The 26,114-nt window shown below is 44.7% G+C and overlaps 1 protein-coding gene across 1 annotated transcript in view; it reads right to left on the bottom strand.

Annotated features, from left to right (window-relative positions):
* Positions 1 to 26,114, bottom strand: part of LOC117968147 (complement C4-like) — a 58,992-nt gene that overhangs the window by 4,505 nt on the left and 28,373 nt on the right. Inside the window, exons 24-36 of the mRNA XM_059009222.1 lie at positions 24,284 to 24,490; positions 24,088 to 24,163; positions 19,759 to 19,915; positions 19,258 to 19,362; positions 15,440 to 15,608; positions 14,814 to 15,028; positions 12,750 to 12,911; positions 12,276 to 12,335; positions 11,783 to 11,873; positions 11,443 to 11,608; positions 11,105 to 11,195; positions 8,430 to 8,504; positions 7,491 to 7,593 (exon numbers count right to left, since the gene is read on the bottom strand). Of these exons, the coding sequence (XP_058865205.1) occupies positions 7,491 to 7,593; positions 8,430 to 8,504; positions 11,105 to 11,195; positions 11,443 to 11,608; positions 11,783 to 11,873; positions 12,276 to 12,335; positions 12,750 to 12,911; positions 14,814 to 15,028; positions 15,440 to 15,608; positions 19,258 to 19,362; positions 19,759 to 19,915; positions 24,088 to 24,163; positions 24,284 to 24,490 (1,677 nt within the window). The remainder of the gene's footprint in view (positions 1 to 7,490; positions 7,594 to 8,429; positions 8,505 to 11,104; positions 11,196 to 11,442; positions 11,609 to 11,782; positions 11,874 to 12,275; positions 12,336 to 12,749; positions 12,912 to 14,813; positions 15,029 to 15,439; positions 15,609 to 19,257; positions 19,363 to 19,758; positions 19,916 to 24,087; positions 24,164 to 24,283; positions 24,491 to 26,114) is intronic.

Below are 26,114 nucleotides of genomic sequence, written 5' to 3'. Positions count from 1 at the left end.
CACACACACACACACACACACACCCAGACCAGCACACACACACACACCCAGACCAGCACACACACACACACACCCAGACCAGCACACACACACACACGCCCATACACACACCCTGACCAACACACACACACCCACCCCCCCCCCCCCCCACACACACACACACACACACACACACACACACACACACACACACACACACACACCCTGACCAGCACACACAAATGTCTGCATTCCTATATTTGTGGGGACTTCTCATTGAATAACTATATTTTTATTTACTATTTCTCCAGTTAGACAAAACTCCACACAAGGTGAAAGTCGACAACAAACTAAACATTTTGGCACTTTTATTTTTTTTTTTGAAGGCATATTTAGTTCTTAAAAACATGTTTTACAAAGTGGGGACGTCCCCACAACGTCGTGTTTTCAGGAGTTACTATCTTTGTGGGGACATTTTCTCATATTCCGCACATTGATATTAATACCTGCCAACACGCATACACACACAAACACACACCCAGACCAGCACACACACACACACCCAGACCAGCACACACACACACACACACCAACACACACACCAACACCCAGACCAGCGCACACACACACATCCAGACCAACAGTTAGAACGTAAGAACATAAGAAAGTTTACAAACGAGAGGAGGCCATTCAGCCCATCTTGCTCGTTTGGTTGTTAGTAGCTTATTGGTCCCAGAATCTCATCAAGCAGCTTCTTGAAGGATCCCAGGGTGTCAGCTTCAACAACATTACTGGGGAGTTGGTTCCAAATTCCCACGATTCTCTGTGTAAAAAAGTGCCTCCTATTTTCTGTTCTGAATGCCCCTTTATCTAATCTCCATTTGTGACCCCTGGTCCTTGAATGCTTGGTCTTCTTTGTTCAAGACTGAATAGATTCAATTCTGTTAGCCTGTCTGCATATGCCAGGTCACTCTTCTTTGCACTCTTTCTAGAGCAGCAATATCTTTTTGTAACGATGAGGTCTTACTAATGCATTGTAAAGTTTTAACATTACTTCCCTTGATTTAAATTCAACACTTTTCACTATATATCCGAGCATTTTGTTGGCCTTTTTTATAGCTTCCCCACATTGTCTAGATGAAGACATTTCTGAGTCAACATAAACTCCTAGATCTTTTTCATAGATTCCTTCTTCAATTTCAGTATCTCCAATATAGTATTTATAATGGACATTTGTATTGCCTGTGTGCAGTACCTTATACTTTTCGATATATCATTTAATAGTGAAAAGCTCCAACTCCAAACCAGGTTTGTGTACACTTCCTTCTTTTTCTCTTCTCTTTTATTTAATGCTTTCACTCCTCCTGTACCTGTTTGTTCGCCTCCCTCTCAGCACCACCCTCTCTCAGTCATGTCTACTTCCTTTCCTCTACAGTAATCCTGTCCTCTCGTTCCTGCCCTCTGACTCCTCCCTCCTGCTGCAAATCTAACTCCTTTAACCTCATCTCCCTGCCTCTTCCTCTTTCTCCTGCTGACCCCCCCCCCCTCCCGCCCGCGCTCTCTCTGGTGCCCTCTGGAACTGTCACTCGGCTGAAACTTGAATCTCTCCTGATAACACTCTGGGTGATGTGGGGGAACACGACTTCACCTCTCTCCCTCCCTGCTCTTTTCTGTCTCCCCTGCTCTTTCCTCTCTCTCTCTGTTAGCACCTTTGAGTTTCACGCTGTTGAAATCACCTCCTCATTGTTCTCTATCACCCTCCTGGACCCCTTACTCACTTTCTTGATGAGCTTGACTTCCTCCTCTCCTCCCTCCACACTCCCTCTATCCCTGTTGTTCTACTAGGTGACTTCAATATCCACCTCTCTAACCATATCCACTCTGCTGGATTTCTCCCCCTTCTCCACTCCTTCTCCTACCGAACTGCGCACCGTTGAAAAGAAATGGAAGAAAAACCAATCTCCCTGCTGCTTTGAAGCTCCTACTTCCATTCTATCATTCAGTCTTCCGCTAACAATCCTCGTAAGCCTTTCTCTACCTTCTCCTCCCTCCCTAGCTCCCCCTCTTCCACCCTCCTCCACCTTCGCTCATGATTTTGCCTCCTTCTGCTCCTCCAAAATCAACTTTTCACTACCTTGCCTCCCTCCTGTGTCAGAGGTGTTAGATCTCCTTGCCGACCTGTGAGAGTGCTGAGTAAAGGGAACAGAGTACCGTGGACTAGATGGCCCGACAGTTCATTCCCAGGGAAGGCAGAAGGGGACTGCGCTACGGTACAATAAATCATTGACCCATAATGTTAACAGAGTGACATATACGTGAGTGTTTTGTTTCTCGTTATTAATATACAGTGCCTACACCTTTTGTTGCCTTATAGCCTGGAATTAAAATGCATTCAAAATTTTTTTTTTTCATTGATCTACATTGATCTAGTTTTTTTCATTGATCTACACATCCTACCCCCAAAATATTCTAGAAATTTGTAGAAAGTTAATAAAAAGCAAAAACTGAAATAGCTTGGTTGGATAAGTCTCCACCCCCTTTGTAATAGCAATCCTAAATTAGCTCAGGTGTAACCAATCGCCTTCAAAATCACACACCAAGTTAAGTGGCCTCCACCTGTGTTAAATTGTAGTGATTCACATGATTTCAGGACAAATTCAGCAGTTCCTGTAGGTTCCCTCTGCTGGGTAGTGCATTTCAAAGCAAAGACTCAACCATGAGCACCAAGGAGCTTTCAAAAGAACTTTGGGACAAAGTTGTTGAAAGGCACAGATCAGGGGATGGGTATAAAAATATATCAAAGGCCTTGAATATCCCTTGGAGCACGGTTAAGACGATTTTTAAGAAGTGGAAGGTGTATGGCACCACCAAGACCCTGCCTAGATCAGGCCGTCCCTCCAAACTGGATGAACGAGCAAGAAGGAGACTGATCAGAGAGGCTAAGAGGTCAATGGCAACTTTGCAAGAGCTACAGACTTTTATGGCCAAGACTGGTCAAAATGTGCATGTGACAACAATATCCCAAGCACTCCACAAATCTGGCCTGTATTTTACGCAAGAAAGACCACCTTGAATCCTGTTTGAAGTATGCAAAAAAACACTCAGGAGATTCTGTAGCCATGTGGCAAAAAGTTTTTGGTCTGACAAAACAAAAATGGAACTTTTTGGTCTAAATGCAAAGCGTTATGTTTGGCACAAACCCAACACATTGTATCACCCAAAGAACACCATCCCTACTGTGAAGCAAGGTGGTGGCAGCATCATGTTATGGGGATGTTTCTCATTGGCAGGGACTGGAGCACTTGTCAGGCTAGAAGGGAAAACGAATGGATCAAAGTACAGAGACGTCCTTGAGGAAAACCTGCTGCCCTCTGCAGGAAAGCTGAAACTGGGACGGAAGTTCACCTTTCAGCATGACAACGACCCAAAGCACACAACCAAAGCTACACTGGAGTGGCTAAGGAACAAAAAGGTAAATGTCCTTGAGTGGCCCAGTCAGAGCCCCGACCTAAATCCAATCGAAAATGTATGGCATTACTTGAAGATTGCTGTCCATCAACGCTCCCCAAGGAACATGACAGAGCTTGAACAGTTTTGTAAAGAAGAATGGTCAAATATTGCCAAATCTAGATGTGCAAAGTTGGTAGAGACCTAATCCAACATATTCACAATTGTAACTGCTGCCAAAGGTGCCTCCACCAAGTATTAACTCAGGGGGGTGGATACTTATCCAATTATGATCTTTCAGTTTTGTATTTTTAATATATAATTTTGTTCTCAATAAAACCTTTTTTCCCCTTAACAGTGTGGAGTTTGGAGTGTAGATAAGTGGGAAAAAAAATCCTCATTGCATGAAACTCTGAGGCACTGACACAACAAAATGTGAAAAAAGTTCAAGGGGGTGTAAACTTTCTATAGGCACTGTACTGTTGTATTATTATCTGGATGGCCAGCACTAAACCCATATCAACATCACTGCACTTTGTTGTCACGAAAGAACTGTATTCACCACAAGCACTCACTGTGGACTGGTGTTGGTGTTGGTGTTTGTGTTACGTGTGGGTGAACTGAAACAGGACTGTTATTATTTCGGGGCCAACCCGCGGATTATAAATAAGCAATACATGCCGCTGCATTGCTTCATTAACATTGTTATTGTTTACTGCTGTTAGCCATCAGGCATTGGATTATACAATTGATCCTTCATTGCACCTGGATTATCGTTGTTTGTCTGATTATTGATCACCTGCACCTGCACACTGTTAACCAATTTGCCACACCTCCCCACCACCCTCTACAACCCCTACTATTCTACCCTCCTTCTCGACCCTCTCCACGATTTGTGCGTACTACTCCAGAGTCATAAACCAACCACGTGTGCTCTGAACCCCCTCTCCACTCACCGCTTCCAGGCTGCTGCCCCTGCCCTACCCCCTTTTATTTCCTCCCTCCTCAACACCTCTCTGTTTTCTGTCTGTTTCCCTTCTGCCTTCATACAAGACTGCATCACCCCCATCCTAAAAAATCCCTCCTCTCTAAAAACCATTGAGCGAGCTGTACATTTCCAGCTCTCTGCTTTCCTGTCAACACAGTCTCTGCTCAACCCCCTCGAATCTGGTTTTCGCCCGGCACACTCCACTGAAACTGCTCCTCTCCATCACAAATTATCTACTCTGCTCGTGCCGCCTCCATCTCCTCTGTTCTAGTTCTCCTTGACCTCTCTGCTACCTTTGACACAGCTGACCACTCTATTCTCGTGTCCTCCCTTGCTGACCTGGGACTCTCTGGCACTGCTCTTGCCTGGTTCTCCTCCTACCTCTCCGAGCACACATACTGGGTATCCTGGTGTGATTCACCCTCTGACTCTTGCCCTCTTTTGACTGGTGTCCCCCAAGGCTCAGTCCTGGGACCCCTCTTGTTTTCTCTCTACACCTGCTCCATGGGTCCCCTCATCGCCTCTCGTATCACTTCTATGCTGATGATGCCCAGATCTTCCTCTCCTTTCCCACCTTTGACTCCGACATTTCCTCCCGTATCTCTACCTGTCTCTCGGCCATCTCCTCCTGGATGCACTCGCATCATCTCAAACTCAACCCCATCTCCTCCTGGATGCACTCGCATCATCTCAAACTCAACCCCATCTCCTCCTGGATGCACTCGCATCATCTCAAACTCAACCCCATCTCCTCCTGGATGCACTCGCATCATCTCAAACTCAACCCCATCTCCTCCTGGATGCACTCGCATCATCTCAAACTCAACCCCATCTCCTCCTGGATGCACTCGCATCATCTCAAATTCAACCCCGTCTCCTCCTGGACGCACTCGCATCATCTCAAACTCAACCTCATCTCCTCCTGGATGCACTCGCATCATCTCAAACTCAACCCCGTCTCCTCCTGGATGCACTCGCATCATCTCAAACTCAACCCTGTCTCCTCCTGGATGCACTCGCATCATCTCAAACTCAACCCCATCTCCTCCTGGATGCACTCGCATCATCTCAAACTCAACCCCATCTCCTCCTGGATGCACTCGCATCATCTCAAATTCAACCCCGTCTCCTCCTGGACGCACTCGCATCACCTCAAACTCAACCCCATCTCCTCCTGGATGCACTCGCATCATCTCAAACTCAACCCCATCTCCTCCTGGATGCACTCGCATCATCTCAAACTCAACCCCATCTCCTCCTGGATGCACTCGCATCATCTCAAACTCAACCCCATCTCCTCCTGGATGCACTCGCATCATCTCAAACTCAACCCCATCTCCTCCTGGATGCACTCGCATCATCTCAAACTCAACCCCATCTCCTCCTGGATGCACTCGCATCATCTCAAACTCAACCCCATCTCCTCCTGGATGCACTCGCATCATCTCAAACTCAACCCCATCTCCTCCTGGATGCACTCGCATCATCTCAAACTCAACCCCATCTCCTCCTGGATGCACTCGCATCATCTCAAACTCAACCCCATCTCCTCCTGGATGCACTCGCATCATCTCAAACTCAACCCCATCTCCTCCTGGATGCACTCGCATCATCTCAATCTCTCAAAATCAGATCTCTTTTTTCCCCCCGTCTTCCTCCCCCACTGCTTATCTCTCTATCTCTATTCCTCTTGAATCCACCACCCTCTCTCCCACCTCATCCACCAAAAACCATGGTGTCACCGTTGACCCCTCCCTCTTACTCTCAGCACACCTCTACTCTGGTACGCACCTGTTGCTTCTTCATCAGCAACATACTCAGAATTCGACTCTTCCTCATGACTACCCCACACAGCTCCTAGTTCAGGCCCTGGTACTGACCTGCCTTGAGTACTGCTACTCCCTCCTGGTCAGCATTCCTGCCACTGCTGCCCATTCCACTCCAGCCCATCCAAAACTCTGTTGCTCACTTTGTCTTCTCCATTCCACGTTTCTCCCACACTACACTGCTGCTCCACTCTCTACATTGGCACCCTATTGCTGCTCACATCCAATTAAAAACTCTTGTACTCACCTATCACTGTCTTGACCATTCTACTCCCTCCTATCACCAGACTATAATTTTTTCCTACACCCCCTCTCACCCTCTCTGCTCCTCCATCTCTGGCAGACTAGCTGTACCCCCCCTGCTCCCCCGCCTCCAGAGCCCGCTCCTTCTCCACCCTTTCTCCTCAGTGGTGGAACGATCTACCCTCCTCAAGATACACCTGTTCAGACAACATCTGTAAACCTCAACTCTCGACCATATTGGACTATATGGCACCCACTTGTACCAGTATTGAACTAATCCATACCTTGCTGCATTCAAGTACTGCTCCTACCTATAACTACTTACTATATCTTGTATTTAATTTTACTCTTATAGGTATCTGTACTCTGTAATTGCCCTTATTTGAAATCATTCTCATCAATTTATCGTACTTACTATGTGTTCTTTCTGGACTTTACTCATATAAGCAAATAGTCACTATAAGGTTTAACTACTCTTAGTCGAATTCACTCTTACTTATAAGTTACTGTATGCTTTATTTTGCTCTTAGTTCAATTGGTTTTATTGTACTTTCATAACTGCTCATCTCTGTACTATTATATTCTGTAATGGGATGATATATAATGTGATAGTTTGTAATGTGATATTTTATAATGCAATACTTTGTACTGCGATAACTTGCGACAATTGTAAGTCGCCCTGGATAAGAGCGCCTGCTAAGAAATAAATAAATAATACATATTTTGCCATGTGTCTGCCCAGGTCTGAATGCTGTCTAGACCTTTGCTGCTGCAACGGTGTTTGCCACTCCTCCTATTTTTGTGTTGTCTGAAAATGCCATTTAGATTGGCAGTGAAGAGAAGTGTGTTGTATGCTGTGGGTTTTATGTTACATGTTGTATGTTGCATGTTGCATACTGTGAGTTGTATGTTGCATGTTGTATGCTGTGTGTTGTATGTTGCATGTTGTATGCTGTGAGTTGTATGTTGCATGTTGTATGCTGTGTGTTGCATGTCACATGGTGTACCTGGTTCGTAGTAGTCATACAGAGTGGCAGTGGCCGGCTGAACCAGTCCAATAGGAATGATCTGTTTGGCTCCAAATTCAATGCATTCCTGCTCTGGAGGAATCTAAACACATAAACACACATTGTGGTAATAATGACCCTGGTAATACTGGGGCAGCAGTAGTAATGGTAGGGTTACAAACAATAAGAATAACAATACACAGAATGATGTGTGCCCAATTGTGCATAATAAGCCACCTGAAGTAATTACAGTCTTATATGTGCAGTTGAAATTGGTTTTATTTGCCATATTTCCCACAGTGCATGCTTAATAATAACAATAATAATAACAATAATGATAATACTAAATGGATGTATTTATTATTTCCCCTTCCTCAGACAACTCTTCTATTGAATCTCTCCTTGTAAACAGAGCAGGGTGCGTTTTCTTATCAGCACGACACTGACCTCTCCTGGCAGGTCCTGGAACTGTTTCTTTAATCTGACACCAGCAGATTTAAACACTCTATTGAAGCAGCATTAAAGCATGGAGAATACTCCAGCCTGCTATTTAATTATTCATGTTGTTCAGATTCACTTTATATTTCATTTCTGTTTCAGACAATTTCCCCATGTTTTTCCCATTTTGTAACATGTTTAGCAAACCTCTCTGGGCATACAATGCTTCACTATGCTTTATCACAGGTTGCTGTGCTTTTACTATGGACAACTTTTATAAGGGTTAGTTAGCCATGTTTTTTTTATATGTACTTTACCATACCTCTCTGTGCTTTTCAAACACCCCCTATACTTTACCATGTTTAACTGTGCTTTTTTACACTTCACTATAGTAATGGAGCTCTCAGAATCATGTCTAAACTAAATCAGTTACACCCGAGTTCCTGTTTACCTGCCCTCCTGCAACACTGCCCCCTAGTGGATGTGCGTATTTTGACTCACCCCATCGAAGTAGAGCAGTAGTCTCCCCTCAGTGCTTTCATAGTGGTTGATGTACTGATCCGCCAAACCCTTCAACTGAGCAACACAAACAAGAAGCACACAGGTTAGAACTGTGACCTTTCAACTCTGCCAGCTCCACCCACTCTCTCTGTCTATACACATGTGGAGTGGGCAGGGCTAGTTGAAAGAGGAAGGCTGTTCAGTGCCTGGCAGTTAGGATTCTCCAGACAAGCTCAAAGCCAGGGAAAGGCAGATTTAAAATGATAAGAACTAAATGTTGGAGGAGCAATGGAACCCAGAACCCCTCGGAATAACTGAAGAAAGACAGCCTTAAGCAGCGAGGAGCGGAATGTAAAAACATATTGATTATTATTTATTTCTTAGCAGACACCCTTATCCAGGGCGACTTACCATTTTTACAAGATATCACATAATTTTTACATAAAATTACATTATTTTTTACATACAATTACCCATTGATGATCATGCAACAGTCTCTTGACACAGGGGTTGTACCGACAGACTGGAAAATAGCAAACGTAATACCAATCCACAAAAAGGGAGACCGAACCAGGTAACTACAGACCAATAAGCCTGACTTCTATTATATGTAAACTTATGGAAACTATAATAAGATCCAAAATTGAAAATTAACTATATGGGAACAATATCCTGGGAGACAATCAGCATGGTTTTAGGAAAGGGAGACACAGTAGGGATTCAAGGAAATGCATGAACATGGATTAGGGAGTGGTTAACATGTAGAAAACAGAAAGTACTGATTAGAGGAGAAACCTCAAAATGGAGTGAGGTAACCAGTGGAGTACCACAGGGATCAGTATTAGGTCCTCTGCTTTTCCTAATTTACATTAATGATTTAGATTCTGGTATAGTAAGCAAACTCGTTAAATTTGCAGACAACACAAAAATAGGAGGAGTGGCAAACACTGTTGTCATTCAAAATGATCTAGACAGCATTCAGAACTGGGCAGGCACATGGCAAATGACATTTAAAAGAGAAAAGTGTAAGGTACTGCACGCAGGCAATACAAATGTGCATTATAAATACCATATGGGAGAAAGTGAAATTGAAGAAGGAATCTATGAAAACGACCTAGGAGTTTATGTTGACCCAGAAATGTCTTCATCTAGACAATGTGGGGAAACTATAAAAAAGGCCAACAAGATGCTCGGATATATTGTGAAAAGTGTTGAATTTAAATCAAGGGAAGTAATGTTAAAACTTTACAATGCATTAGTAAGACCTCACCTCGTTACAAAAAGGATATTTCTGCTCTAGAAAGAGTGCAAAGAAGAGCAACCAGAATTATCCTGGGTTTAAAAGGCATGTCGTATGCAGACAATCTAAAAGAATTGAATCTATTCAGTCTTGAACAAAGAAGACTACGCGGCGATCTGATTCAAACATTCAAAATCCTAAAAGGTATAGACAATGTCAACCCAGGGGACTTCTTTGACTTGAAAAAAGAAAAAAGAACCAGGGGTCATAAATGGAGATTAGATAAAGGGGCATTCAGAACAGAAAATAGCAGGCACTTTTTTTACAGAGAATTGTGAGGGTCTGGAACCAACTCCCCAGTAATGTTGTTGAAGCTGACACCCTGGGATCCTTCAAGAAGCTGCTTGATGAGATTCTGGGATCAATAAGCTGCTAACATCCAAAGGAGCAAGATGGGCTGAATGGCCTCCTCTCGTTTGTAAACTTTCTTATGTTCTTATACAGTTGGGTTTTTACTGGAGCAATCTAGGTAAAGTACCTTGCTCAAGGGTACAGCAGCAGGGTCCCCCACCTGGGATTGAACCCACGACCCTCCGGTCAAGAGTCCAGAGCCCTAACCACTACACCACACTGCTGCTAAAAACATACTGATACAGAAGACAGCATCAAGCAGTGATGAGCAGCATGTAAAAACATATTGATACAGAAATGTGAAGCTGCGTCCTCTTTAAAGATTCTGCACTCTGGTCTCATTTTCTGTTTTAGTTTCTAATGGTTATATTTTAAAACAGCAAGTGGTCTTAATAGTGAAGGTGGCTTTACATTGCTGCCAACAGGAATGAGTGAAAAAACCCTTTCTGATAAAGTAAACCGTTGGTGTGTGGCTTTGTGTCTCAGTGTGTGTCTGAGTGTGTCCCTGTATCTCACTGTGTGTCTGTGCTTCTGTGTTTCTGTGTGTGTCTCTGTATATATGTGTCTGTGTGTGTCTCTCTCTGTGTCTCTCTCTCTACCTCTGTGTCTCTCTGTCTCTGTGTGTGTCTCTATCTCTGTGTCTATGTCTATCTGTGTGTCTGTGTCTTACTGTGTGTCTCTCTCTATCTCTGTGTCTGTGTGTGTCTCTCTATCTCTGGGTGTCTTACTGTGTGTCTCTGTGTGTGTCTCTCTCTATCTCTCTGTCTGTGTCTCACTGTGTCTGTCTCTCTCTATCTCTGTGTCTGTGTCTCAGTGTGTCTGTGTATGTGTCTGTGTGTCTCTCTATCTCTGTGTCTGTGTCTCATAATGTGTCTGTCTCTGTGTGTCTGTCTCTCTATATCTCTGTGTCTGTGCCTCACTGTGTGTCTGTGTGTCTCTCTCTCTATCTCTGTGTCTGTGTCTCACAGTGTGTCTGTCTCTCTATCTCTGTGTCTGTGTCTCACTGTGTGTCTGTGTTTTGTACCTTGTCTAGATCCTCTGTGTCGGCTTCAAACCCGCTCAGCATGGTGATATCAGCGATTGCCATCCCCGAGAGATTAGCTGCAGAACTGTGCCTGAAATAAAACAACAGAGAATCAACACCTGAGAGAGAGCGAGAGCGAGAGAGCGAGAGCGAGAGCGAGAGCGAGAGAGAGAGAGAGAGAGAGAGAGAGAGAGAGAGAGAGAGAGAGAGAGAGAGAGAGAGAGACCGACCAGGGGGGTGACAAACAAACTTTGTTTGAATAGCTCACTGCAGTGTGGAAGATAGTGTGTTTGAGTGGCTCAGTGGTTTGAGTGCTAGGCTGTGCTGTGGTAGCTCACCAGATGCACACTTGGTAGTTGACCACACTCTTCTTGCTGGACTCGTGGCCCGTGGCGTCCCTCTTCCTACGGCTCCGCGCGTCGAACCAGTCCAGCTCTGACATGGCCTGATCGGACTGGGGGGGCTCCTCTCCGTCCTCATACTCGTAGTAATCAACAACGGCAGCTGGGGGCACAGACACACAGCAACCACGTCAGCTTAGGAACTAATACATGGAGTCGAGTGGACAGAGAGAAAGAAAGAAAGAAAGAAAGAAAGAAAGAAAGAAAGAAAGAAAGAAAGAAAGAAAGAAAGGAGTGGTAGTTCACTCTCTTGCCCCGGGGTGGTTCATTCTCTTACGTGTGTACTTCACTTTCCCCGTCACGGTGACCTCGATCTTCAGGTCACTGCAGCTCGTCTTGGGCTCCATGGAGTTGTAAATCTTCAGAACCTGCAACTCACAACATGGGTCAGCATGCAACACACAACACGGGTCAGCACACAACATGGGTCAACATGCAACATGGGTCAACATGCAACATGGGTCAACATGCAACACACAACACGGGTCAGCACACAACATGGGTCAACATGCAACACACAACACGGGTCAGCACACAACATGGGTCAACATGCAACACACAACATGGGTCAACATGTTTTGACAAACACAAATCGCTACATACCATACACAATACAAATAAACACACCAACACACACAAACACACACACAGACACAGAAAGACACACTCACACACACACAAACACACACACAGACACAAAGACACACACACACACACACACACACACACACACTGTGATGAAGCTCCTGGTTTCTCTGTTCAGTACTCACTGTGAAACTGCCCTTGCCACTTCCGCCCACGTTGATGTCGATCGTGTTCCCTACAAACCGCTGGACACAAGACAGGAAGAGAAGAAAACGACATTCTGTTTACATCACATCTGATCTGTCCCGCTCAGTCCCCTCGTTCTCTCCTCTTCCTCCCCTCGACCCGTGTGTGTGAGTGTGTGTGTTTGTGTGTGTGTGTGTGAGTGTGAGTGAGTGAGTATGTATGTGTGCACACTCCTATTTGTGAAGTTAGCAACTATGTGTTATTACATGTACAGTCTTTCCCCTCCTCTCCTCTCCCCTCCTCTCTCCTACCCCTCTCCCCTCTCCCCTCTCCTCCCATCCTATCCTTCCCTCTCCTCTCCTCCCCTCTCCTCTCCTCATCTCACCCTCAGGTCCCCTCCCCTCTTCCTCTCCTCCCCTTTCCTCTCCTCAGGTCCCCTCCCCTCCCCTCCTCCTCTCCTCTCCTCTCCTCACCCTCAGGTCCTCCTCCACGCCGATGGCGCTGGTTTCCAGGGTGACTCTCTGGTTAAGGTTCTTCCCTAGGGAGCTCAGTTTGATCTCCAGTTTGGGTGGGGGGATGTTGGGGTCCTTCCGGATCTCAAACTCAGACAGAGCCTCCAGAGCCACTACAGTGTCCTGCACATAGAGAAACACACACTACCACTGAGAGAGAGAATCAATCACATGACACAGAGAAACACACAATACCACTGAGAGAGAGAATCAATCACATGACACACAGAGAAACACACAATACCACTGAGAGAGAGAGAATCAATCACATGACGCACAGAGAAACACACAATACCACTGAGAGAGAGAATCAATCACATGACACAGAGAAACACACAATACCACTGAGAGAGAGAATCAATCACATGACGCACAGAGAAACACACAATACCACTGAGAGAGAGAGAATCAATCACATGACGCACAGAGAAACACACAATACCACTGAGAGAGAGAATCAATCACATGACACACAGAGAAACACTCAATACCACTGAGAGAGAGAATCAATCACATGACACACAGAGAAACACACAATACCACTGAGAGAGAGAATCAATCACATGACGCACAGAGAAACACACAATACCACTGAGAGAGAGAATCAATCACATGACACACAGAGAAACACACAATACCACTGAGAGAGAGAATCAATCACATGACACACAGAGAAACACACAATACCACTGAGAGAGAGAATCAATCACATGACACACAGAGAAACACACAATACCACTGAGAGAGAGAATCAATCACATGACACACAGAGAAACACACAATACCACTGAGAGAGAGAATCAATCACATGACACACAGAGAAACACACAATACCACTGAGAGAGAGAATCAATCACATGACACACAGAGAAACACACAATACCACTGAGAGAGAGAATCAATCACATGACACACAGAGAAACACACAATACCACTGAGAGAGAGAATCAATCACATGACACACAGAGAAACACTCAATACCACTGAGAGAGAATCAGTCACATGACACACAGAGAAACACACAATACCACTGAGAGAGAGAATCAATCACATGACACACAGAGAAACACACAATATCACTGAGAGAGAGAATCAATCACATGACACACAGAGAAACACACAATACCACTGAGAGAGAGAATCAATCACATGACACACAGAGAAACACACAATACCACTGAGAGAGAGAATCAATCACATGACACACAGAGAAACACACAATACCACTGAGAGAGAGAATCAATCACATGACACACAGAGAAACACTCAATACCACTGAGAGAGAGAATCAATCACATGACACACAGAGAAACACACAATACCACTGAGAGAGAGAATCAATCACATGACGCACAGAGAAACACACAATACCACTGAGAGAGAGAATCAATCACATGACACACAGAGAAATACACAATACCACTGAGAGAGAGAATCAATCACATGACACACAGAGAAACACTCAATACCACTGAGAGAGAGAATCAATCACATGACGCACAGAGAAACACTCAATACCACTGAGAGAGAGAATCAATCACATGACACACAGAGAAACACACAATACCACTGAGAGAGAGAATCAATCACATGACGCACAGAGAAACACACAATACCAGTGAGAGAGAGAATCAATCACATGACACACAGAGAAACACACAATACCACTGAGAGAGAGAATCAATCACATAACACACAGAGAAACACACAATACCATGGGGAGGGGGAGGGAGGAAGCACAGATAGAAAGAACTGAAGTAAAGGAAGAAAAAATAGACAGAAAGAAGAAAGGAATGAACAAAAGGAAGAAAACAAAGGACAGAAGGAATAAATTAAGGGAGGAAGAAAGAAAGACAAATGAAAGCAGACAGAAAGAGAGAAGAAAGAAGCAGCTCTGGACTGTGAGCCTCGATGTCTATGCCTCCCTCTCTCACTGATATTGTGAAGTTACTCACAGATCTGTGGTGTACCCTCTCTGTGTTTAAAGCAGTGCAGGTTGGTGATTTGAAGCCAGGTCCGGCTCACCTGTGTGGATCTGAACCCCCCTCCGTAGTTCTGCTGCTCTGACAGCCAGCGGTACACAGACTCCGCCAGCTCCTGCTCTCTGTTGGCCAGCGCGGCCAGCAGCCCGTACGCTGTCGTCTCCACGGTGATAGCCTGGGCCTGAGGGACGAGGTGCGCCTTGTCCTCCCCCTGCAGCCTCAACTCAGAGTCAGCCTCCCAGAACACCACACCTTTCTCTGAGAGAGAGGAGAGAGGGGGAGAGGGAGAGGGGTGAGAGAATGGGGAGCAGGAGAGGGGCGGTGGGAGAGGTGGAGAGAGAGAGAGAGAGAGGGGGAGTGGGGAGGTGGCAGAGGTGGAAAGAGAGGGGGAGAGGGAGAAGGGTGAGAGAATGGGGAGGTGGCAGAGGTGGAGAGAGAGGGAGAGAGGGGGAGAGGGGAGGTGGTGGAGGTGGAGAGAGAGGGGGAGCGGGAGAAGGGTGAGAGAATGGGGAGCAGGAGAATGGGGAGAGGTGGAGAGAGAGGGGGAGAGAGGGAGAGGGCGAGGGGTGAGAGAAGGGGGTGGGAGAGGTGGAGCCTAGGTTCTTTAAAAGTCATTCTCTCTTCTTGAGTCCTGTATGTATAGCAGCTTAAAGATTGACTCTGTCTTACCCCTGTCCTCTATGGCCTGGCTCTTGAGTATTTCGACTGCCTGGTGTGCAGCGCTGCTTTCTGGCTTGGTGAGGGCCAGAGCATAGGCAGAGATGGCCAGGGAGTAGGGTCTATTTACTTTCAGAATTTTGTCCTGGAGGTATTCTGTGGATTTATCAATAGCATCTTTCTGAAGTGACAAAACAAAACAAATTACTGTGAAACACGGAATAAAAACTTTAAATAGACTGCATTTGAAATTGAATGCATTCAATGACAAATGTTTTGACTGGAAGTCTTTCTCAGTGTCTTCAATGTAAATTCAATAACAAAGGTTTTGACTAGAAGTCTCTCAGTGTCTTCAATGTAAAATTAATAACAACAGTTTTGACTAGAAGTCTTTTTCAGTGTTTTCAAACACTGAAATGATCCAGCATTTGTAGACACTGAGAAACGCTTGCAGTCGAAACGTCTGTCATTAAATCACCACGAGTGTAAACTCAGAATCAGAGCAGCCAGTGGGATGAAGAAGCTGATAAGCATGACGTATATCAACAGCATGTACAGAACAGCAGAGAAGAATGAGCAATGCAACGTATATCAACAGCATGTACAGAACAGCAGAGAAGAATGAGCAATGCAACGTATATCAACAGCATGTACAGAACAGCAGAGAAGAATGAGCAATGCAACGTATATCAACAATCTGATACGCGAATAGCAGAGAAGAATGAGCAATGCAACGTATATCAACAGCATGTACAGAACAGCAGAGAAGAATGAGCAATGCAACGTATATCAACAATCTGATACGTGAATAGCAGAGAAGAATGAGCAATGCAACGTATATCAACAGCATGTACAGAACAGCAGAGAAGAATGAGCAATGCAACGTATATCAACAATCTGATACGCGAATAGCAGAGAAGAATGAGCAATGCAACGTATATCAACAGCATGTACAGAACAGCAGAGAAGAATGAGCAATGCAACGTGTATCAACAATCTGATACACGAATAGCAGAGAAGAATGAGCAATGCAACGTATATCAACAGCATGTACAGAACAGCAGAGAAGAATGAGCAATGCAACGTATATCAACAATCTGATACGTGAATAGCAGAGAAGAATGAGCAATGCAACGTATATCAACAGCATGTACAGAACAGCAGAGAAGAATGAGCAATGCAACGTGTATCAACAATCTGATACGCGAATAGCAGAGAAGAATGAGCAATGCAACGTATATCAACAGCATGTACAGAACAGCAGAGAAGAATGAGCAATGCAACGTATATCAACAATCTGATACACGAATAGCAGAGAAGAATGAGCAATGCAACGTGTATCAACAATCTGATACACGAATAGCAGAGAAGAATGAGCAATGCAACGTATATCAGCAATCTGATACGCGAATAGCAGAGAAGAATGAGCAATGCAACGTGTATCAACAATCTGATACACGAATAGCAGAGAAGAATGAGCAATGCAACGTATATCAACAATCTGATACGTGAATAGCAGAGAAGAATGAGCAATGCAACGTATATCAACAGCATGTACAGAACAGCAGAGAAGAATGAGCAATGCAACGTATATCAACAATCTGATACGTGAATAGCAGAGAAGAATGAGCAATGCAACGTATATCAACAGCATGTACAGAACAGCAGAGAAGAATGAGCAATGCAACGTATATCAACAATCTGATACGCGAATAGCAGAGAAGAATGAGCAATGCAACATATATCAACAATCTGATACACGAATAGCAGAGAAGAATGAGCAATGCAACGTATATCAACAATCTGATACGTGAATAGCAGAGAAGAATGAGCAATGCAACGTATATCAACAGCATGTACAGAACAGCAGAGAAGAATGAGCAATGCAACGTATATCAACAATCTGATACACGAATAGCAGAGAAGAATGAGCAATGCAACGTATATCAACAATCTGATACGTGAATAGCAGAGAAGAATGAGCAATGCAACGTATATCAACAATCTGATACACGAATAGCAGAGAAGAATGAGCAATGCAACGTATATCAACAATCTGATACGTGAATAGCAGAGAAGAATGAGCAATGCAACGTATATCAACAGCATGTACAGAACAGCAGAGAAGAATGAGCAATGCAACGTGTATCAACAATCTGATACGCGAATAGCAGAGAAGAATGAGCAATGCAACGTATATCAACAATCTGATACACGAATAGCAGAGAAGAATGAGCAATGCAACGTGTATCAACAATCTGATATGTGAATAGCAGAGAAGAATGAGCAATGCAACGTATATCAACAATCTGATACATGAATAGCAGAGAAGAATGAGCAATGCAACGTGTATCAACAATCTGATACGTGAATAGCAGAGAAGAATGAGCAATGCAACGTATATCAACAATCTGATACATGAATAGCAGAGAAGAATGAGCAATGCAACGTGTATATCAACAATCTGATACGCGAATAGCAGAGAAGAATGAGCAATGCAACGTATATCAACAATCTGATACGTGAATAGCAGAGAAGAATGAGCAATGCAACGTGTATCAACAATCTGATACACGAATAGCAGAGAAGAATGAGCAATGCAACGTGTATCAACAATCTGATACATGAATAGCAGAGAAGAATGAGCAATGCAATGTGTATTTACAATCTGATACATGAATAGCAGAGAAGAATGAGCAATGCAACGTATATCAGCAATCTGATACATGAATAGCAGAGAAGAATGAGCAATGCAATGTGCATTTACAATCTGATACACGATTCTCAATACACAAGTATAGCATTATGCAAAAATCAGTGACTGTGACAGAAATACAATGATTCTTTGTTGTAAATCTCCCTCCCAACCTGTGAGGGTGCTAAACAGCTTGAACAGAGTTCTTTGGATGGGCTGGTCTGACAGTTCTTTCCCAGGGTCGGGAAGTCAGCCAGTCTGGATGAAGGCGAGACTCCATTGCAAGAACGCATTGACCCGGAAGGGAAACAACATGGCAGTCGCAGATTGGAGAGGCGTTTGCACTCGTTTACCAAGGGGTCATGTGTGACGACATAAAAGGGGATGGAGAGACGCAATATGTTCCTTCGTGTTGGTTTTGTATTTTAACCTAGAAAGAGTGTGAGAGACCCCAGAGAATGTAGCAGTTTCATGAGTGTTTTGTTTGTTTTGCTCAGTCTGTTAGTAATTGTCTTGTTTGTGAATCACCAGACAGCTAACAGGTTTCCGGAGCTGTCGCCTTGGGCCAGCACAAAGCCGGAACAACACTTCACCACTGTCACGAAATAAACGTGTATCACCCACCACGAGCGCTACTGCACGCACCCAGGACTGGTGACCGTGTGTGTATTATTGTGAGGCAGATATAATTGTTTATGGTTTGGGACTGCAATCCCCTTGTTATTTGCCCCGTGCTCTACACAGTGGTGTGTATTGCCGGGGGGGATTATTGTTTGGTCGGCAGACCTAGAAAACAAAATAATAATATCCATTCCAAACCGGATTATAATCATCTCTGTCTGTTTCATTCACACACTGCATCACTCCTGCACCTGAACCCAATCAATCATTTTGCCACAGTGGCATACAGACAGACAAATGTACGCATAGACAGACACCCCTAATCCCCAGACTCTGAGGTTCTCAATGGCTTGTGTTAATAATGTTAATAATGCAACACTCTGCCCCTAGTGGATGTAAGAAATATATCAGTAGGAAATACCACATAGAACACAGGTGATGTTTCTTACACCCTTCATGGGGACACCTGGTCTGTGAGAGCCCCCCCTGGTGCTGGGAGGGTGGAAGTGCTCACCACACGCTGCAGCTTCTCTCCTGTTTGAGCTGCTAGAGAGTGATGCAGAGCGATAGTGACAAACGCAGTGAGGGAGATCCTGCTGTCCACTCCACCAACACCACCCTGCAGGAGAGAAGAGTGAGAGGGAGAGAGAGTGAGAGGGACGTGGGTCTGTGTCTCTGTGTATCTCAGTGCATCTTAGAGTGTGTCTCTGTGTGTCTCTGTGTATCTTACTGTGTGTCTCTGTGTCCCTGTTATGTTCTTTACCTGCATCTCTGTGTGTCTTTGTGAGTCGGTGTGTCTCTCTGTGTGTCACGGTGTCAGTGTGTGTCTTTGTGTCTCAGAGAGTGGTTTTTTTTGTGTCTCAGTGTGTGTCAGTGTCTCACTCAGTGTGTGTCTCTGTGAGTGTGTGTGTCTCAGTGTGCGTCTGTGAGTGTGTGTGTGTGTGTGTGTGTGAGTGTGTATGTGTGCATGTGTGTGTGTGTGTGCGCGTGTGTTATGTATGGTTGTGTTCTCTACCTGCATCTCTCTGTGGATGACTGGCTTGGGGTCATGAAATTCTCCGCTGTCGAGCTGCTGTGTGAGCAGGTAGGAGGCAGGGTCTTCAATCTCCTCATTCTGGACATCTGCATACGAGCGAACCTGAGAGAGGGTCTTCAACACGAACGCTGTGAGCCTGAGAGAGAGGGAGATGAGAGGGAGAATGAGACTGACAGAGAGAGACTGAGACTGACAGAGAGAGAGAGAGACAGAGAGAGAGAGGAGAGAGAGAGAGAAAGAGAGAGGGAGAGGGAGAGGGAGAGAGAGAGAGAGAGGGAGAGAGAGAGAGAGAAAGAGAGACGGAGAGGGAGAGACAGAATGAGAGAGAGAGAGGGAGAGAGAGGCAGACAGAGAGAGGGAGGGAGAGACTGAAACGGAGAGAGAAACATGTCCACCAAACAAACAAACAAAGGAAAAATATTTGACTGTTTTATAGATTTGAAAAAAGCATTTGATTCAATTTGGCCAGAAGGTCTATTCTTTAAACATCTCCAAAGTGGTGTAGGAAGTGAAGTATATTACATCGTAAAGTGTATTCAGAAAATAAGTGTGATGTGAAAATTGGTGGAGTGAGACAGGGCTGCAGTGTGAGCCCAGTCTGCAGTCCCTGGTCTCACTTTACACATCACAGATATTAAATGCCTGCTCTACGCAGATGACCTGGTCCTGCTTTCACCCACAGAGCACGGTCTTCAGCAGATCCTGTCACTGCTAGAGCAGTACTATCAGAACTGGGCACTGGCAGCAAACCTGGACAAGACCAGAGTTATGGTCTTCCAGAAAAAAGCAAGATCTCAGGGAAATAGGTACCTCTTCACTCTGGGCAACACCACCTTAGAGCATAACACCACTAAAGCCACGCGCCTACTAGCACATAGCACTGTAGAGTGTTACACTGTGCCCAGAACAGAATCCCCTCAGCCAACTGATACTGAAGCCACACGCCTACCAGCACATAGCACTGCAGAGTGACACACTGCGCCCAGAACAGAATCCCCTACCAGCACTGCAGAGTGTCACACTGCGCCCAGAACAGAATCCCCTACCAGCACTGCAGAGTGTCACACTGCACCCAGAACAGAATCCCCTACCAGCACTGCAGAGTGTCACACTGCGCCCAGAACAGAATCCCCTACCAGCACTGCAGAGTGTCACACTGCGCCCAGAACAGAATCTCACTCAACTGAGCCAAATGAACCCCTGTGAGATTGAGAACACCACCAAGAAAAAACAACTCCCAAAGTCAATCATGACAAAAATTGACATCAATTTAAAAAACACATACAAGTCATATTGGAAAGATGAATTAGAAACCTATCAAAAGTGTTCTCTTGATCAAGGGAGACCAATCCCACATTAAAATGACATGTTTCACTCAACATTAAAAAGTCTCTAACTAAAAACAGGTTATCAAAAATAGATCTTCCTGGGAATAGATCTTCCTGGAATCAGCACATAACAGTGAAACAGATCTCCAGTTCTTTAAAAGGCAGAGGTCTCCTTTCCCCTGCGGCAGCTGAGAGGCAGCTCTTTTCTCTCCATACTCTCCTTCAGCACCTGGAAGAAGTCCTCCTGGATCACACCCTCCCCCCCCCCCCCCCCCCACCCCCTGAAATGATTGAAAAACACAGTGAGGAGGTTGTCTATCCCAGGCCCCTTCCCACTGGAGAGCTGTGTGATGGCAGTGGTCAGTTCCTCAAAGGTCAGATCTTTATCCAGTCCATTCTGCTCCTCCTCACAGGCTGTGTAGATCTTGGAGCAGGCTCTCCATGTCACCAGAGTTAAACTGTTCTTTTGTAAATAGCTGTGTGTAGAACTCCACCGCCACCTCGCTGATCTCCTCTCTGCCGCAGGGCGTCCGCACACACCTCAGCTGCTGGCTGCACGTTCCCTTCTTCTTCAGGCCGAAGAAGTAAGAAGTGGGTGTGTCCATGTCCCTCAGCCCCATGAAGCGAGTGCACTAACGCCCCCTTCACCTTCTCCTCCAGCAAGCTGCCCAGCACATTTCTTTTTTCTTGTATTTTTTGGAAGGTTTGCTCATTAGAGTGATCTTTGTTATATTCTATATGTATTATCTCTTTCTCTATCTCCCTGTCTGCTTTGTCCAGTGACCTGGTTGCCTCCAGGGTGTAATGCTGACAAAAAAATTTAATTTGTTTTTCCCCCAATGTCCCACCACTGCCTTAAATCTTTATAATTGTTCCTTTGATTTTGCCACATTTTCCAAACCCCGAATTTGCAGTCTTTAATAATTGAATGTTAAAATGCCAATAAGAAGATGTACACCCCTTCCATTGGAATAAGTACAGTGACTGACAGGCAGTGCTGGTCAGACAGACTACTGGGAATGATACTTGCACCTACAAAGTAATAGAGGTGAAACAAATACAGTGCCTTGCGAAAGTATTCGGCCCCCTTGAACTTTGCGACCTTTTGCCACATTTCAGGCTTCAAACATAAAGATATGAAACTGTAATTTTTTGTGAAGAATCAACAACAAGTGGGACACAATCATGAAGTGGAACGAAATTTATTGGATATTTCAAACTTTTTTAACAAATAAAAAACTGAAAAATTGGGCGTGCAAAATTATTCAGCCCCCTTAAGTTAATACTTTGTAGCGCCACCTTTTGCTGCGATTACAGCTGTAAGTCGCTTGGGGTATGTCTCTATCAGTTTTGCACATCGAGAGACTGAAATTTTTGCCCATTCCTCCTTGCAAAACAGCTCGAGCTCAGTGAGGTTGGATGGAGAGCATTTGTGAACAGCAGTTTTCAGTTCTTTCCACAGATTCTCGATTGGATTCAGGTCTGGACTTTGACTTGGCCATTCTAACACCTGGATATGTTTATTTGTGAACCATTCCATTGTAGATTTTGCTTTATGTTTTGGATCATTGTCTTGTTGGAAGACAAATCTCCGTCCCAGTCTCAGGTCTTTTGCAGACTCCATCAGGTTTTCTTCCAGAATGGTCCTGTATTTGGCTCCATCCATCTTCCCATCAATTTTAACCATCTTCCCTGTCCATGCTGAAGAAAAGCAGGCCCAAACCATGATGCTGCCACCACCATGTTTGACAGTGGGGATGGTGTGTTCTTGGTGATGAGCTGTGTTGCTTTTACGCCAAACATAACGTTTTGCATTGTTGCCAAAAAGTTCGATTTTGGTTTCATCTGACCAGAGCACCTTCTTCCACATGTTTGGTGTGTCTCCCAGGTGGCTTGTGGCAAACTGTAAACGACACTTTTTATGGATATCTTTAAGAAATGGCTTTCTTCTTGCCACTCTTCCATAAAGGCCAGATTTGTGCAGTATACGACTGATTGTTGTCCTATGGACAGAGTCTCCCACCTCAGCTGTAGATCTCTGCAGTTCATCCAGAGTGATCATGGGCCTCTTGGCTGTATCTCTGATCAGTCTTCTCCTTGTATGAGCTGAAAGTTTAGAGGGACGGCCAGGTCTTGGTAGATTTGCAGTGGTCTGATACTCCTTCCATTTCAATATTATCGCTTGCACAGTGCTCCTTGGGATGTTTAAAGCTTGGGAAATCTTTTTGTATCCAAATCCGGCTTTAAACTTCTCCACAACAGTATCTCGGACCTGCCTGGTGTGTTCCTTGTTCTTCATGATGCTCTCTGAGCTTTAAACGGACCTCTGAGACTATCACAGTGCAGGTGCATTATACGGAGACTTGATTACACACAGGTGGATTCTATTTATCATCATTAGTCATTTAGGTCAACATTGGATCATTCAGAGATCCTCACTGAACTTCTGGAGAGAGTTTGCTGCACTGAAAGTAAAGGGGCTGAATAATTTTGCACGCCCAATTTTTCAGTTTTTTATTTGTTAAAAAAGTTTGAAATATCCAATAAATTTCGTTCCACTTCATGATTGTGTCCCACTTGTTGTTGATTCTTCACAAAAAATTACAGTTTCATATCTTTATGTTTGAAGCCTGAAATGTGGCAAAAGGTCGCAAAGTTCAAGGGGGCCGAATACTTTCGCAAGGCACTGTAAAGCCAGTCCAGTCGTACTCTAGATGTGTAATTATTACTGTTGGGCATGAGGGTGCAGACACCTCTATACGTCAACCAGGTCACTGGACTGTAAACTGCAGTTCACTCTCTGGAGGATTGAGGATGTGGTTCCTCAGTATTTTATGTCTTTAGTAAAATCTATAGTGCAATTAAAATCACCCCCAACCACTAATACGTATTACTACTATTTCTAAAGAAGACAGGGCAGGGTTTAAACTGCTTTACACTGCCCTCAGCAGGTAACACTGCCTTTAGAAGCAGTTCCTACCAGGTACTGCTGCCATAGTCAATCCAAGCACCGTAAGAGCCATCCTTCTTCTTATAGGTCAGGATCCGGGTGTAACCTGATACACAGATACAAGGAAAAGACAGTCTGTTACAATATCTCACCTGAAACCAGTTTATTTGTGGTACAGCAGAGTCTGTCTATCCTAAAATGTCATATCAATGGTTTGTGGTCTAACCCGCTCTGATGAACTCCAGTGCCTGGTCTCGCAGCCCGGCTGGCAGCTCTTTCCACTGCTTGCTGTGGTCGAGGTATCGGGTGGAGTATGCGGCCGGCCCCATGGAGATCATGGTCTGCTCTCCACAGCCGGTGGGCATCCTGATGAGCTGCCTGATCCCCTGGGGGGAGAAGAGGTTCTCCACCCGCTCCTTATTGAACACCTGGCCTGAGATATAACACACACACGCTGTAACACACACACGCTGTAACACACACACGCTGTAACACACACACACTGTAACACACACACGCTGTAACACACAGTATCACAAACACACTGTAACACAAACACACACACTACAACACACACACTGTAACACACACACAGTGTAACACACACACGCTGTAACACACACACTGTAACACTCACGCTGTAACACACACAGTAACACAAACACACTGTAACACAAACACTGTAACACACACACACTAACACACATACTGTAACACAAACACACTGTAACACACACACACTAACACACATACTGTAACACACACACTGTAACCCACACACTGTAACACAAACACACACTGTAACACACACTTAACAGAAACACTGCAAGACACACTGTAACACACACACTATAACACAAACAAACACACACTGTAACACGGACACTGTAACACACACTGTAACACAAACACTGTAACACACACACACACACTGTAATACACACACTGTAGACACATGGCAAATTATATTTAATAGAGAAAAGTGTAAGGTACTGCATGCAGGCAATAAAAATGTGCATTATAAATATCAAATGGGAGATACTGAAATTGAAGAAGGAATCTATGAAAAAGACCTAGGAGTTTATGTTGACTCAGAAATGTCTTCATCTAGACAATGTGGGGAAGTGTGACAAAGACGGCCGGAGTGGGTGGCGTCAGACCAGAAGCAGGGAGTAAATACACAGAGAGATGGGGTTTTGGTAAAGCTGAGCGCGTGATTGCGCTCAGCATTTAATTAAACAGCACAGAAAATAAAAGGGTTTAACAGACAAAAACACTGGACACGGCACTTGCGCCAAAATAAACAGACATACAAAACGACTAACCACTAAACAGACGGTGCAGGACAGACGAACAAACACGGTGAGTGAAAACACTTATCTTTACGATTTTACTTTACTTTTACTCTATAATACCCTCCGTCTCCTAACCCGTTCTCCACTCACCGAACACCAACCCCCAGTGAGTGAAAACATGCAGCTTTTATGCAGTTGTACCGAGATTCGATTGCTAGTCAATCATTCAATTGGAATCTCGGTACAACTGCACGTGAATTAATTAAAGTGCAATTCCCCGTGCTCACATATTACTTTTTACTTGCACGTGATGTGATGTGCCATCCCCGTGCCTAAATACAAATATACAATTTACACACACGTGAAACACAGACCGCTTATATCCCGTGTACCAATGCCTATACACCAACATTTACACACAACACGTAACATATAACACACACAGGGGGGGCACTTTGCCACAGGAAGCTATAAAAAAGGCTATAAAAAATGCTTGTCCATAGTGATAGAACCCAATCATGATGCAAGGAGAATGCAGTGCAGTGTACAGGTGCTGCCTCCATCAGCTTACAGATATCGATCGGGCAGGTCAAGACCCGAGCAGGTCTGGTTTGGTACCGGACCGGTGACTTGAGCACTGGTCGGTAGCGGGCTGGAACCGGATCGGTACCTAGAAGATACCGAGTCGGTTTGGTACCAGTTTGGTGTATTTAACACTGGGTCAGTACTGTTTCAGGACTGGTGTGGCACTGGTTCAGTTCA

Source organism: Acipenser ruthenus, chromosome 38, assembly GCF_902713425.1.
Source record: "Acipenser ruthenus chromosome 38, fAciRut3.2 maternal haplotype, whole genome shotgun sequence".
In the NCBI taxonomy this organism is placed as follows: domain Eukaryota; kingdom Metazoa; phylum Chordata; class Actinopteri; order Acipenseriformes; family Acipenseridae; genus Acipenser; species Acipenser ruthenus.
Note: the sequence above shows the minus strand (reverse complement) of the source record. Positions and strands in the feature narration are given on the sequence as shown.